We start from the raw sequence: 13,405 nt of genomic DNA, 5'->3' as shown, positions 1-13,405 counted from the left end.
TGTTTTTATTTTATTTTTTTCGCCCGCCCGCTCCATTATTTTTCTGGAAAAATCCGTTAACCAAGAAATTAAATTGGTGTGGCCTAACTGTACCTTTGCTGACAAGATGGTAAGCCACAAGGGTGCAAACTGTAGCCCCTCAACTGGAACTGTGGGAAGACACCAGCCTCACGTAATTCACAAACTGTCGGCCTGTTTGGTCCCTCTTCTGCAACTTTGATCAGTAATGTTTTGCCAGGTACGACATCAACTGGTTCTATTGTTATGCTTGCAGAAACTTCGTAACCAGATGCAGCTAGTGCCAGCACATTCTGGTAGACCTGTTGGTGGATAATCTCTTCCTGTGGATCTTGTAATGTTTGCCGCTTGGCCCGTTTTAACAGAACATGATTGTCTGCGGTCTTTGCTCCTGTGTCACGGCGGCGTCTTCGCCGTGCTGGGACTTCTGACGGAGGATTGTTTTCCACCTGCAGTATGGTGACGGTCAGGTTGACCACACCTGCTACTTCTCCTGGCCGAACCCACGGTAGGTCTCCCTCAGCACGCAGTATGACCTGGATCTGGTCTATAGTTACAGTTCCATTCCGAAATGGGACAGAAAACTGCCCACATCCTTGCTGTCGCACTGTAGCAGCTGACACTGCACATTCACGCAAAAGGTTAGCATGTGCCACCTGGTACTGCTCACAAGCTTGTCCTGTGGAATTACATAAAATGTTAAACCAGATTACGGAGTCTGACATTTTTATACAGTCATATAATTAGAGCTTGTACGTGTATATAAACAGATATATGGAATCAGCACCAGATTCCATAGCTTTTATTTAATGTTATATAATACTTACTAGTTTATTTTTACCATGCCATAATGAGAGATGTGACTCAGCTAAGGAAACATGCATGTAAGAAATCCCCTCAGTCAACTTACACAATATGCGAAAACCATTCCCTATAACAATGTAAATACAGTCACATACAGCTATGCACTAGATCAAACAATTTCTATATGATAATTATGTCTCATGCAAATGACAGCTCCTAATTTTACTTACCCTGTAATTCCAAGGTGGCATTTGCTCTGATGGTTCTATTGAAGAACTCTCTCTCCTCAGCAACACAGACATATCTGGTAAAACAGAAAAAAAGGAACATAAATTGAAACTCTATCTGAATCATTTAAGTTTGTGAAAAAACGACAGTAGCAATTGATCTTCTACCATGATAACTTTGTACTAAACAATCTTAACTTATAAGCAAGCCCATATGGGCTGGGCAACAAAGAAAAGTCGCAAGACACGATAAGAAAATTTCATTCATTCATATAGTTAAGAATGGAGCTTATCTCTCATCTTACTTTCCCGTATCAGCTGGAGACAGGGGATCAAAGACGATTGTGTTTCCGCTTGAGTTTGTGAACAGGGTGCGTTTCCGCAGCCATTTGACAGAGGGCGCCGGGTTGCCACCTGTGATACAGACCAGCCTGGCAGGTTGACCGACCGACCCCGCCACACGAGATGTGATGTACTCAATACTGGGGGGAACTATGAAAAAAATGGGAGAAAGATACAAAGAGGTCAAACATCTATTTGCCTGCAAAACTGTTGAAATTATGAAAAAAACATTCAACTTGGATGTATTATCAACTTAAAGGCATTTCGATCAAATTTTGATCATTACAGAAATTACTGTTACTATTTGTGCAGCCTTTTGGCAAATCAAGACTTTAGTGTCAAAACTGATGATGAGAGTGTTTGGTGGTGTTATTAGGTACACAGGCATTGCTCACCAAAGCATTTGCTGTATCGCCCAAGAAAGTGTCGGTCCAGTTGAATGTCTTGGCATGTCCCTGCTCCTCCTTGTTTTTCAAGTTCAGTCCTCCAAGCACTGAAGGCCCTCAGGCATGCTCCATTGTAATCAAAGGACTTTGGCTGAAAGTTGCAGCTGACCTGATACAGCTGTGGTGTACATACATGACCAAGATAGATAGGAAATCATTAGCTACTAGTACTACTACATTGGTTACATACATATAAATAATGAGTTGATTGTACTTTATGTCACATACTTTCAAACAAAACATTTTTCCATGTATTCTTGGGACTTTCCACAGTCTTAAGTTACACTCAATGTAGTTGCCATAAAGCACTTTGTTCAGCTATGATCAATAAAAAATGTTTAAAAATCAGTAATTTTAAGTAAGTTTAAGAATCATCACATATAGACAATGAATGACCATATGCATAAATGCATAATATACAAAATGTACATGTGTGAAAGTAATCATACTCTTTCTGGCAAGCACAAATAGGAATGGACCACAGCTTAATGTCCTGTCCTTAAGCAACCCTTTCTTATTAGAGTTGGGTTAAGTGGGTTAAGTGACAAACTCTCAGCCTCTAGAGTAAGAAGCAGAGTTGCTAACCCTTAGACATGCATGCATGTATCATACCAAGTGAAAACCAACCGTGATGTTGAGTCCCACACATGATGAACACTGCTGGATGAGAGGCCCTTCGTTAATCCGCATATGTAGAGTGATGTTCAGGACTTGGTTTTCCTGTACTGCCAGTGGTCTGGGGAACACCAGCTCAAGTGGAGTACTGCTGGGAACTTGGGGCACCTGAAATAAAAAACAAACTCATTAACAGAAATAGAGAAATAAAATCCATCATGTATAAAGAATACAGAAGGCACTTTATGTGCTGTTGATTGCTGTGATCTTGATTATAATTCTGTTATTTTTGATTTACTAAATGTGTGCCTGGTACATGTATCATATAGACATAAATATGTCATAGATTTGCATGAAAGTTCATCTGTGTTGGTACAAGTCATTATGAAATAAAGACTAAAGAAAATTAGGGGTAAGTCCTAGTATAACTGTAGTCTAAGTGTTCAAAAGTTAAAGCTTAGTCTTTATTTAATACCGTTATAGATTAGTATAATAGCAAGGAATTGACACTGTATTTAAAAAAAAGTGCTGAAGACTATAATAGCAAAATTGTTTTTTCAGTTTTCAACAATAATCATGTAAAATGTAGATATAATTTCATTCACACAATAATCTCCTGTAGCCCTTACCAGCCCAGAAGCATCTGCCATGACAGGTTCCCCATCTAGGTTGTATGTGACTCGTGCCTGCAGGACCTGTGGTCCCAGCTCTCGAATAGTTGTGTGGTACGCAGTGAACTGAATCCAGTTGACTGTAACCTTTACAGATGGAAAGAAAAAAGATTATTTTATTTTGTTTATTAATAAAGGAGATCAGTCTTATATTTCATGATGTGCCATATATGAGATACTTGTATTACACTGAAGAACATGTGTCCCACAAGGGTCAGAAAAAAGATATTCAAAATCATCATCTTTGAATTCAAATCTGCCTTTATTTCAATACCAACCTATAAGATGTCCTTTGAATGATTCAAACAACAAAGTATGTTATCTTTAAAGATCATCTGACATGTATCATTGAAAATAATAACCAAATTGAATGTAAGTTATCCCTTACCAACATGGCTTCCATGTCAAGGCCTGGATTTAGTCTTTGTCGAGGCACTGTAACACTGTAAATACCATCTCGTCCAGGCTGGAAAAATATTTTTAAAATGTTACTAGTCATTAATGATATCAACTCCAACTCTTACATTATACAACTTTATACATTCTTATGAAGTTGAATTATGCTAGAGAAAACTATCGTTATCACAATAATTCTTCTTCAACATGATAACACTTTCTGTCTTTTACTAAAATTTAATGCAATTCATCTGCATGTAGAAATAGCATACCATTTTTTTATTAAGTTGACTTCTGTGGCTGTTCAAGCAACTCACCTGATTTGCATATGGCTGGATGTCTATGGCACATGATCCTTGCATTGTTTGAAAAAGATTCTGGAGAGGCACACACGTGGGATTTTCTGCAGTCAAACAACAGAGAAAAAAACACATGTTGCTTGTTCATATTGTGATGATATTACTTAATGATATTACTCGTCATGCAACACAAGAAATTAATTATGTTCCTCCATATGTCATGGACTTGTCATGACCAGGTGAGAGGGCTTATCATATACCTCAACATCTACATGTACTTCTTTACTTTACTTTATTTCTTTATTTCAGGCATAACTCGCCAATATACAACATACATATAAAATACACACACAATTACATCAGTAAAAGAATAATATGACTATATGTACAGACGGGCCCAGTTATTGCGAAAGAATCTGCTGCGGAATATCACTTCAGATTTAAGAACAGATTGGATAATGTTTGAGGACTTGTATAGACGGGATTATAATGAATGAGTAACATTGTTTACGCCATGTAGCATCAAATGTGTCAATCCTATTGTAGACAAACAACAAAGGAAGATTTCACACCTATCTGAAAACCCTATACTTTTAAGAAGGTTAAGATATGTTAATTGGTTGGCAAAGTACACAAATGTATCTCCTGCCTAACTTCTGCCTGAGGGGGTGAAGTCTGCTATCTCTAGATCTGATTGCTTTGTTCAATTGGAGAGTCGTATTCTCTGACAAATACTAGTACTTTTCAGTACCTGATTACTACTTATTATGTTAGACAAACTACTACTAGAAAGAGAAGTAAAAGATATTAGATATTGCAATTAGTAGATACACTGCAGGAATACATGTAGTAGTGTTGTGCAGGAAATAACCTGTATGTAACTAAGTATGTACTTAGTTCAGTGAAGGCTTTAGTTTTATCAGAGAAGGAAGTTTTGGATGTCTGGACAATACTGATCGTACAAATGGAGATGACAATGAAAGTGAAAGGGTTGAGACTAGCAGGGTGTGGTCAATTTTCTGTCATGCCAAGTAACAATGAGAGGTCAACTTGATGATTAATATTCCTTCTTGACAAGTGAATAACAAGCTGGGAGTCTTGAGAAAATCATTTTCCGTAATCATGTGATGAAAACTGCACTGCCAAGCTTTCTGTAACATCTTAAGTGATGCATCACTGCCCCGATCCAAGAGCTTTGGAATATTTAACAAAACAGTTGCAGTGGAAATTGAAAGATGATATCAAGTTTAACAAAGTTAATCTCTCAGATAATTTACCACTGAAGTAGAATTTGTGGAAACCCCATAACTTTTATTTAAAAAAGGCATGTCGACAAAAACACCACAATTTTGTCCAAGTTCAGGTGGATACTGAAAGGTTTGATGATACCTGTGTATAAAGAGAATCACTACCCATTTTTCTCCAACTAGAATTACTAGTCTCTGAATGGCTTAGACCTTAAATCCTACAGAACATAAGCGTATTGTACATAAGACCAGTATGAGTTTGCTGGTACGCACCCTGGCACAGAACCGGTTTCACCGCCTACTGAGTCACACGACAGGCATGGCTTAAGTGCTTTTAAAAGGTGTGCACATTTGTGCTTTCGAAGGTAAACCATACGAATACACAAACGTGCATAACCAAAGACAAAGCTACTTTGGACATAGATATAATACATGTACTTAGGATAGTTCCTCCACAGACTTCTTACAAACACGTAACGTGCGTCCGTTGTGCAAGACACTGCTTCTATACATGTACCTGTGCACGCAGGTAAACAAAGCCGTCTCAATATCTTCCCACGGCCCATTTTGTCTCGGAATTTGCTAATTGGCTACGTTGCGTTCATTGTGGTGACAAAATCCCTTCCTTTACTGTTGTAATGACCAAGGAGGTTAAAGAGAATTCCCTGTGACCGCCTTGAAATGGCATTGCCATTAGGAAAAGCCAGTCAACGCCTCTGAATTCAGCAAAAAGTATCAAATACAACAGAACACCACTTCTAATGAAAACCCACCTGGCGTCGTCTTCGGTGTAGCGGTTTGTTCCTGTCCGAAGACGGTCGTGTGCGATCCCAGGAAAGATGACCCCACCAAGAACAACAACGCGAGAACAATCGTCGTGCAAGAACTGGCCATTTTGTCTGGTTCTAGTCCTCAGGGGGACCGGAAGCGGACTGAGCGAGTGTCCAACACAGGTGAAGACGGGCAGCGGCGCGGATCCCCAAACAGACCGCCTTAAAAGTGCTGGTCTGACATTCCTAAGGGGCACAAGTGAGTGTCCGACTCGGGCGGCGATCAGTGAGCAATCGTGGATCCCAAAACAGACAGCTGAAAGCTAGGCGTTGGTCTGAATGTCTCACAATAGTAGGGTTGGTGCGCCTTGCGGCCAGTCTGAAACAGAGCCTAGCCCGAACTGGCACCGCAGCTTGTGGAGCGAGTTCAACGACCTCAGGCAAAACTCACCGGGACTGTCATTATTTACTGTAAATCCTGTTAGTCTTCGGTAGCAAGTATGAACAGAATGTTAAAAAGACCATATTAACTGGAATTCCCGCGACAATTATAAAGACCGACGGAACGAACTTTTAGACCAAATAGTTTCCTCTGTCGGTAATATATAAAGGAAGGTTCCAGCAACTGATGCTCAGGTAAAACAAAGCAATGATTTACTGCAAGTCTCGGCTTACAGTAAATTATGCATGAAGCAGACGAGCCACACCTTCCCAACACACCGGACGCCGTTTTTAGATCTATCCACCACGCCCAATATTTAACACCTCAAAGCCTCTTGTTTACGTTTTTGCGCCTTGTTTACTGCTTCCTATTTTCCCATTGACGTCCCTTGATCCTACCTCTAGATAAAAACCAAACACCTTAACGAAGTATTAAACAAAGCTAACTTTTATTTCCAAGAGTATCTGAATATAGAATTTTAAAAAAGTATTTGAAAGTTTCATGGTTATCGAAATTCCATGCTACATAACAGTGGAGATAAAGAAAAACGGTTGAGATAATAGCGTCCCGAGACATCAGCTAAATTTAGGTACAAGTAATGGTCTCCACTTATGCCCCAGGGGGTCTTAAGGATTACTCATAAACCACGGTGTTTAGCCTTGGCGACTCCAAAGAAAACCATGCACAAAATAACAAGAACTAACGGAGTAACTCAATGGAGAGAGAACTCAACTCATCATACATTTTAAAAAAGTTTCTTAACGTAATCAATGACTCTTGTGAGCCTAATCAAAGAGTTTTTTTCCGCAATGGTTAGAGCAAGAACTACAATGTCATTATCAAACATGAATATCTTGAATGACCGGATTGATTTAACAATGATACGAAAATGCGAAAGACTGCACCATTCCAATATTCACTATAGTATCAATGACCTCTGATTTTGCTGCCATCCGTGACTATGCACAATGCCTTGGTCGATAATCATCCAGGTGTGGCTTAGGGAATTCCACTCCAGTGAGCTATTAGGTCGGGACAAAGCCGTATGAACATATGAACTACGCTGGCGCCCCGGGCTATGTCAGGCTGTTAGCCCTCTCAAGGGACAAACATCAAAGCATATGGATCATGAATTATTCTCTTATGAACCAACCAAGTTACCAAACACTTCCAAACTTTCGAAAAAAGGGAGGCTTGGGCATGTACACTATGATGCAATGTGGCGAGAAAATGTAGAGAGATATAAACGGTAGGATGAAAAGATGCCTTACCTTGTACCATAAAATTGGCGTTGCTCTTAATCGGGGCAGAGCTACCAAGGGAACCCTGTGGAAAATGAAACAAGATCTAGATGGAGCTACCATTTCAACCGACACACGCACTGGTATGTGAAAAAGATGGAATTAGACGTCTAGACTAGATTTTTACTGTGGTAGGTTCTCGATTTAGATGAGAAGGGGAACAGAACTCCGCTATTTATTTTTTTTTTGCATACGCACAGCTTGAAAGTACCTGAAGTACAACTGAAGCACGTATACGTTCAAGACAAAAACAAACCAGAAACAATCGTTGGCGCAGAGAAGAAAGGAAAGGGAAAATATTATTTACTTACTTACCTAGGCCTACTGCCCATCTGCTACTGCCCATCCTTGGGCACAGGACACGGACTACATTATGACGGTCAACGTGAATGGAAAATGTTTTGTGTCAATGTTAAGCAATATGGTACACTTACGATAGATTTCTTGGAGACGGAGAAAAACTTCGTGGGATTGGCCTGAACAGACAGAGTGATCGGATATTCTACCTGTGGGAAAAAGAGACGTCCTCTTAGAATATATCAATTGTTCCTTACGGCGATCATACAGAAATGTTGGGAATTAAATGTACGACTTTGGCTACAGAAATGAATAAACGTTATCTCTCCGTTTTTCTTCCAACCATCGCACGCAAATCATAATACTAGTATATACCCTTTAAGATTTGGGAAAAGATCAACAGGGACGTTATTGACGACATCTGCTTGAGTAGTGTAGATGTTCCCAGGATAAAGACAGCCATGATATATTAACGCCGTTATGAAAAATTATCAACACTTACCATCTGACCAGTACTTTCCACCTTACATCTGAGGATCGCCTATACAAGACACAGAAACATAGATCAAGTTCCTGGATAGAGTGTTGAATTTCTATTCCTTGATACAATAGTTATATATAACGGTTACATGTATTGGCTTCACAAATTCACTTAACTACATGAGTACTACAAGACAACTTGAATGACAACTTGAATGGCATTTCTGCTGACCATAGTGTTGTTTAGTCGGTTTATTTTTACTTCCTCAGCTCCCGTCTCCGACAGTACCAGGACAGCCCGGTGTTCTGACGTCACGTTCAAGTCCAGGTATTTCTTCTTCACGTTCCCCCTGTCCGTGTACGTCACGTCTAGTGTGACGTCTGTGTCAAGTCTACCTGTCAGGAAAACGGAACCTACAGGTGTTCCTGGAGATAAAGGAAAGTCATGTTGATTTTGTTGTGCTATTTTTAAGGCAAAAATCATTCTATTACAGCATTATAATAGGCTTAATCTAGTTAGAGATGTCTGAGTCTAAGTCAAATACTAGTATACATCTTATTAGTATACGCTAATTTAAGGTAGGTTTTAGGAACTATTCATTCGTCATAGCAACGTTACATCTCTTGTCATTGAATGATAAATGTAAATACGTCTTGCATAAGTCACATGAAATTATGTAGGGGACTCCAGGGGTCAATGTTCATGACTCCATATCGTGTATCTTTGTATGTTCCAGTTGATAGTACAACAAACTCCGAGGACAAAACAAACAGCACCATTCACCTGTAGCGGAATTGATTGGTACTGCAATATCAAGAGCGGTCCGTCCATCTCTCAACATACAGGGCTTTGTTGTGTTTTTCCAACCTGCATGTACAAAAGAAATGAATCTGCTAAAGACATAGCTATACCCTTTATAACTTTATAAGACATAACGATCAAAACGAGCGACCAAAATTGGATTTGATCATGAATTGAGTGATTCTTGATTTTTGGAACGATGTAAAAGTAACGGGCCATGTCCTAACTTGAGAGGTTCCAATCTTGGGACAGCCGATATAGTCAGCGATATTAGAATAGCCCTGACAGAGAACTCTATTCAGCAAGAACATATTCAAAATACAATACCTAGCGTATTTGACTACATGCTAGGATATTTTCGTTCAATTTTTTTCTGTGTCAATACATCAACGTAGAAAGATCTACACCATACATCGGTAGCCAGAGCTCTTGGCATAAATTACTAAATTGAAACAGCAAGAAACCTATTACGTACCCATGGTAAGTTGTTGTCTGTCAGTCCCGCTGTCAGCACTGCAGCCACCGTTCGCTCCGAACAGTACGTACTGGATCAGGAACGGTGCTAACACCGAGAAAAGGCACCGGACCATCGCGGAAAGTATGATGTTTCGTCTCTTAAACGCCGAAAGGACTAACCTCTCCCACCGTAAGTTACCAGCAGCTTACTGACGAAACTACTGTTCAAGAACGATTTAGCAATATTCCTGTTGGCAGCCTTTTAGTAAAGGCTGGAGAGGTTACACCCAAAAAATATCTGCCTACACAGTGCGTTTTATCCCGGGAAGAGACTCCTACGAAAAAATGGATCCGTCCAGAGGTTTCGTCTCCCAGAATCTACGTCATACCCATTGTAAAGCCGACGAATGCGTTAATTACAATTGTCATGAAGGAACAACAATAGTCGATACACTTGGTTAAGTGTCCTCATCAATTGAACCCGAATGGAAACTTGTATGTAGGACATCGCGACACAGTTCTAGTTGTGATATATAACTTTCTAATTCAGTTATTGTAATGCCGCCACAGTACTTTGTAGACTTTGAGTTCGACTGGAGATTTCTAATCGCTAAGGAACAAACCAGCACTATGCCAAGAATGCGAACCGTGATTCTTGCTGGTGGCCAACTGTGTCAAAGTGTTCTTTTGTCTAGATAATAACTCCAGGACAGTTTTAGGACATCGAAGAAAGATAGGCTGTAGACCAAAGGACATAGCATATTGTGTCGGCCTAGCTCGAAAATCAATTGAAACGGTGACGTATTCAGAAGGAGCACTGATTCTTGTTGATACAATAATATATGTATACAGTCATCCAATATCAATTTAGCCACCAGCTACTATGCGTTCACTAAGGCAGTTAAGTTTTGTTTTTTTTTTTCTCTATAAAGACCTTGGCATATTCGTTCCGAGTAGAATAGATTTAAAATGGAAAATTGAGGGCATTCTACTACAGCTGTTGTGCGATAAAAACGTTTGTAGATCTTTTCCAACTGACTGTTCTGTTAGCCTCTACCAGGCTCCGCGGATCGCTGGGTCGCAAATTGGAGCTTCTATGGCCGGCTGGATCTTCTCTGGTATACTATCCCTTTATTTCGGCCCATTTCTACTATTTTTCCAGCGATCCGCGGAGCCTGGTAGAGGCTATGTTCTGTCACAGCCTCACTGAAAGCGAACAAAAATCATTGAGAAATGTGAGAACAGCCTTTCCAGACGGGACGAAACAATTTCCAACCGCGCCTCATGGGGCCACCCAATCATTATCCCATTATTTTCACCATTTAGAATAAAGCCTTACTAAAACCTATTTTGGGGGCAGGGGAGTTGGGGTCTGAATACCGTTGCCATGGTCACAGCGCCATATCCCCGCGTCATTGGTTCATGTATTGTACGGTGGAGCCGTTGCCAAGGCGACGCGAAGAGAATCACACATGCTCGCCATAGTCATGACGTAATACCATCTATTTTTGGTGAGAGTAGTATTGGATGCATACCTCGTGACGTCAAAGGTGGTAGAGAACAAGAAAAGGTCAGAAAATGAAACAGAAGCGATGGCAAGACAGTGTGTCTGTCCTGTTGAGCAAATCAAGATCCCCCGCCCCCCAAAAAGACAGAATTCTTTATTTTGTTTTGATGCATGTAAGTTTATATTTCTGGATTGGAAGTTGGCATTTATAAAATTATGGGGGACCATCCGGACACATTCCTAGTATCCCGCCCGATCGCGGTCTCAGTTGCCGTATCCAACACTCTCACATCATTACCAAATATATATTAGAAAACAAAGGAAGTTTTTCTAGTCCCTTGAAATTTCAAAGGGTCAGCTTTAACTGTTTAACAATATGCAGAAAGGGAAAAGGCAAAGGAGGCTGAACGTGGTAAAATTGCGGCACGGTTCGCGAATTTGGAGCCGCCTCCGTTATTATACTGTATAACGCCGTTGCCTTGTCCTTGGTGCTGAATCGCCTTCACACAAATTAGCTATTTACAGTTACATGTAGTACATTACCGATCCACAGCTGTCTCACGGCGTTCAACAACTTACTATACGTCTTCTGATTTGCGACTTCATGTTTTTGTTGTTTGACAGCGATTTAATCATCATAATTCTGATCAAGTATGATATTCAGAAATCATTGTAGGTTCTGATCTGCGAGTGAAATGATTTAGTGTTCTGCTGCCCTCTTCTATTGATGTACTGAACAAACTTCTGTGTTACTTGCTCGTATATTCGCCGCTACGTAGCGCTTGTAGACTTCTACGTGGCATAATTATTTTAGTAATACACATCTACAAGGAAATCTAAAGAGACGACAGGTTTTTAATATTTTTTTGTTGATTTCGTTCTGCTTCCTGGTTACAGCTGTGTTGTATTCATTAACGTGGTTACTTTCCGCCTCGGTGGAATAAAACATATTGCAGAAATGTACTACCCAAATTAGCGGCCAATTAAATGTACTAGAAAACTAGAAAAGGCACCTACTTGAATATGCGTAACTTAAGCACTCTGTTGAATATATGTTAAGATTAGCTAAGAGATGTGAACTATACATTTTAGATGCAGCTACGCTTCGCCAAAACTTGCTGGGACGTTTTCATAATGATTTTTATAAAAATGGCCGAAAGGTTCCCACAAGTTCGGACTCTTTTATGTCAAGCTATGCCTCCACCTGTCGAAACTGTTGATGTCAAACCTTAATCCTGATTTTGATCAGCCACAAGGACGATTTTGGCTCCAAATAGGATAGGAGACATTCTCAGGGCTAAATATTGGCCAAATATCATTAACAGCTTCCAAAGCACTTTTATCTATTCTAACACAATTCAAATGTTTATACACAGCCATAAAACAACAATCTTAATGCATAACTAATTAATTAATTAATTAGTTATGCATTAATGCATAACTATTGTTATTTGTAGGAAACAAATGTACAATGAAATCAGTTATTAGGCATAGTCACACAATAGCATCAGCTTTATTCATCCTGATAAATCCACAAGTATCATTTATTTAATATTTTCCACACAATGCCTTTGATGCATATTTCATTTCATGACGTTTTGTATGAATTGGCCTTCTTGGCCAGAGTACTTTTGGAAGTCATTAAAAGTAATACAACAACATATACATCTCATGTCATCATCACTTCTACTGGACCAACAGCAAACAAGATTTGTAACTGCCTCTTAAACCCTACACAATATATGATGTTTTGAAGGTTGCTAAAAATCGCATCTTTCACTAAAATATGAACAGAAACTATCCAAATTCTGCAATCTGACAAAAAATAGCAAACTGATGCCTTTATGAACTTCAAGATAGATAAAGGCATCAATTATAATTATGTGCAGTAAGGCAAGCTTACATTCTATTCTCAGTATTGGCTGGGTGGCATTGGTTTGCCTGTCTAAATGCTTAGGCCAGCAACTGGCCCCTTGCTCCCTCTGTGAGAAGTCTCCATGTTCTACGGTCCTTGGCCCTTTTTCCAGCATTGGCTCACCAGGCAATTTATAATGTACTAGCTAAATGGGGAGCTACATGTTATGACATAGAGACATCTTGGAAACTTTACCTATGAACAAATAAACTACACTGTATACAGTAAAGTAACACATCATAAGTTTACTGTCACTGTGGTATACTGCTACAATTATGCTAAATGCTAGTCAAAATCTACATACACATTTATGAACGCTAACATTCGCAATTCACACAAGACTCCTTATTTTTGGACACACTTTGGTACA

At 39.6% G+C, this 13,405-nt stretch overlaps 2 protein-coding genes across 2 annotated transcripts in view; both read right to left on the bottom strand.

The window, feature by feature from the left end:
• Positions 1-6,399, bottom strand: part of LOC109465296 — a 23,798-nt gene extending 17,399 nt beyond the window's left edge. The window contains exons 1-9 of the mRNA XM_019762492.1: positions 5,839-6,399; positions 3,837-3,922; positions 3,512-3,589; positions 3,082-3,210; positions 2,465-2,620; positions 1,787-1,955; positions 1,355-1,541; positions 1,053-1,126; positions 94-697 (exon numbers count right to left, since the gene is read on the bottom strand). Of these exons, the coding sequence (XP_019618051.1) occupies positions 94-697; positions 1,053-1,126; positions 1,355-1,541; positions 1,787-1,955; positions 2,465-2,620; positions 3,082-3,210; positions 3,512-3,589; positions 3,837-3,922; positions 5,839-5,959 (1,604 nt within the window). The 5' untranslated portion in view covers positions 5,960-6,399. The remainder of the gene's footprint in view (positions 1-93; positions 698-1,052; positions 1,127-1,354; positions 1,542-1,786; positions 1,956-2,464; positions 2,621-3,081; positions 3,211-3,511; positions 3,590-3,836; positions 3,923-5,838) is intronic.
• A 1,235-nt stretch (positions 6,400-7,634) lies between these two features.
• LOC109465192 lies at positions 7,635-9,923 on the bottom strand. The gene is made up of 6 exons (XM_019762338.1): positions 9,633-9,923; positions 9,140-9,223; positions 8,588-8,781; positions 8,378-8,416; positions 8,013-8,084; positions 7,635-7,658 (listed from the first exon to the last, which is right to left on the bottom strand). Exons 1-6 carry the CDS (start codon positions 9,745-9,747, stop codon positions 7,635-7,637), a joined length of 528 nt encoding a protein of 175 aa, XP_019617897.1. The 5' UTR covers positions 9,748-9,923.
• Positions 9,924-13,405: the final 3,482 nt, after the last annotated feature.

Source organism: Branchiostoma belcheri, unplaced genomic scaffold (genome assembly GCF_001625305.1).
Source record: "Branchiostoma belcheri isolate BF01 breed outbred unplaced genomic scaffold, Haploidv18h27 scaffold15, whole genome shotgun sequence".
In the NCBI taxonomy this organism is placed as follows: Eukaryota; Metazoa; Chordata; class Leptocardii; order Amphioxiformes; family Branchiostomatidae; genus Branchiostoma; species Branchiostoma belcheri.
Note: the sequence above shows the minus strand (reverse complement) of the source record. Positions and strands in the feature narration are given on the sequence as shown.

Coding starts and splice junctions, on each gene's coding strand:
- LOC109465192 (XM_019762338.1), bottom strand. CDS start 9,747: ATGGTCCGGTGCCTTTTCTCGGTGTTAGCACCGTTCCTGATCCAGTAC. Junction 9,224..9,632: donor CAGACAACAACTTACCATGG/GTACGTAATAGG, acceptor TTGTACATGCAG/GTTGGAAAAACACAACAAAG. Junction 7,659..8,012: donor CCGTCTCCAAGAAATCTATC/GTAAGTGTACCA, acceptor TTCACATACCAG/TGCGTGTGTCGGTTGAAATG.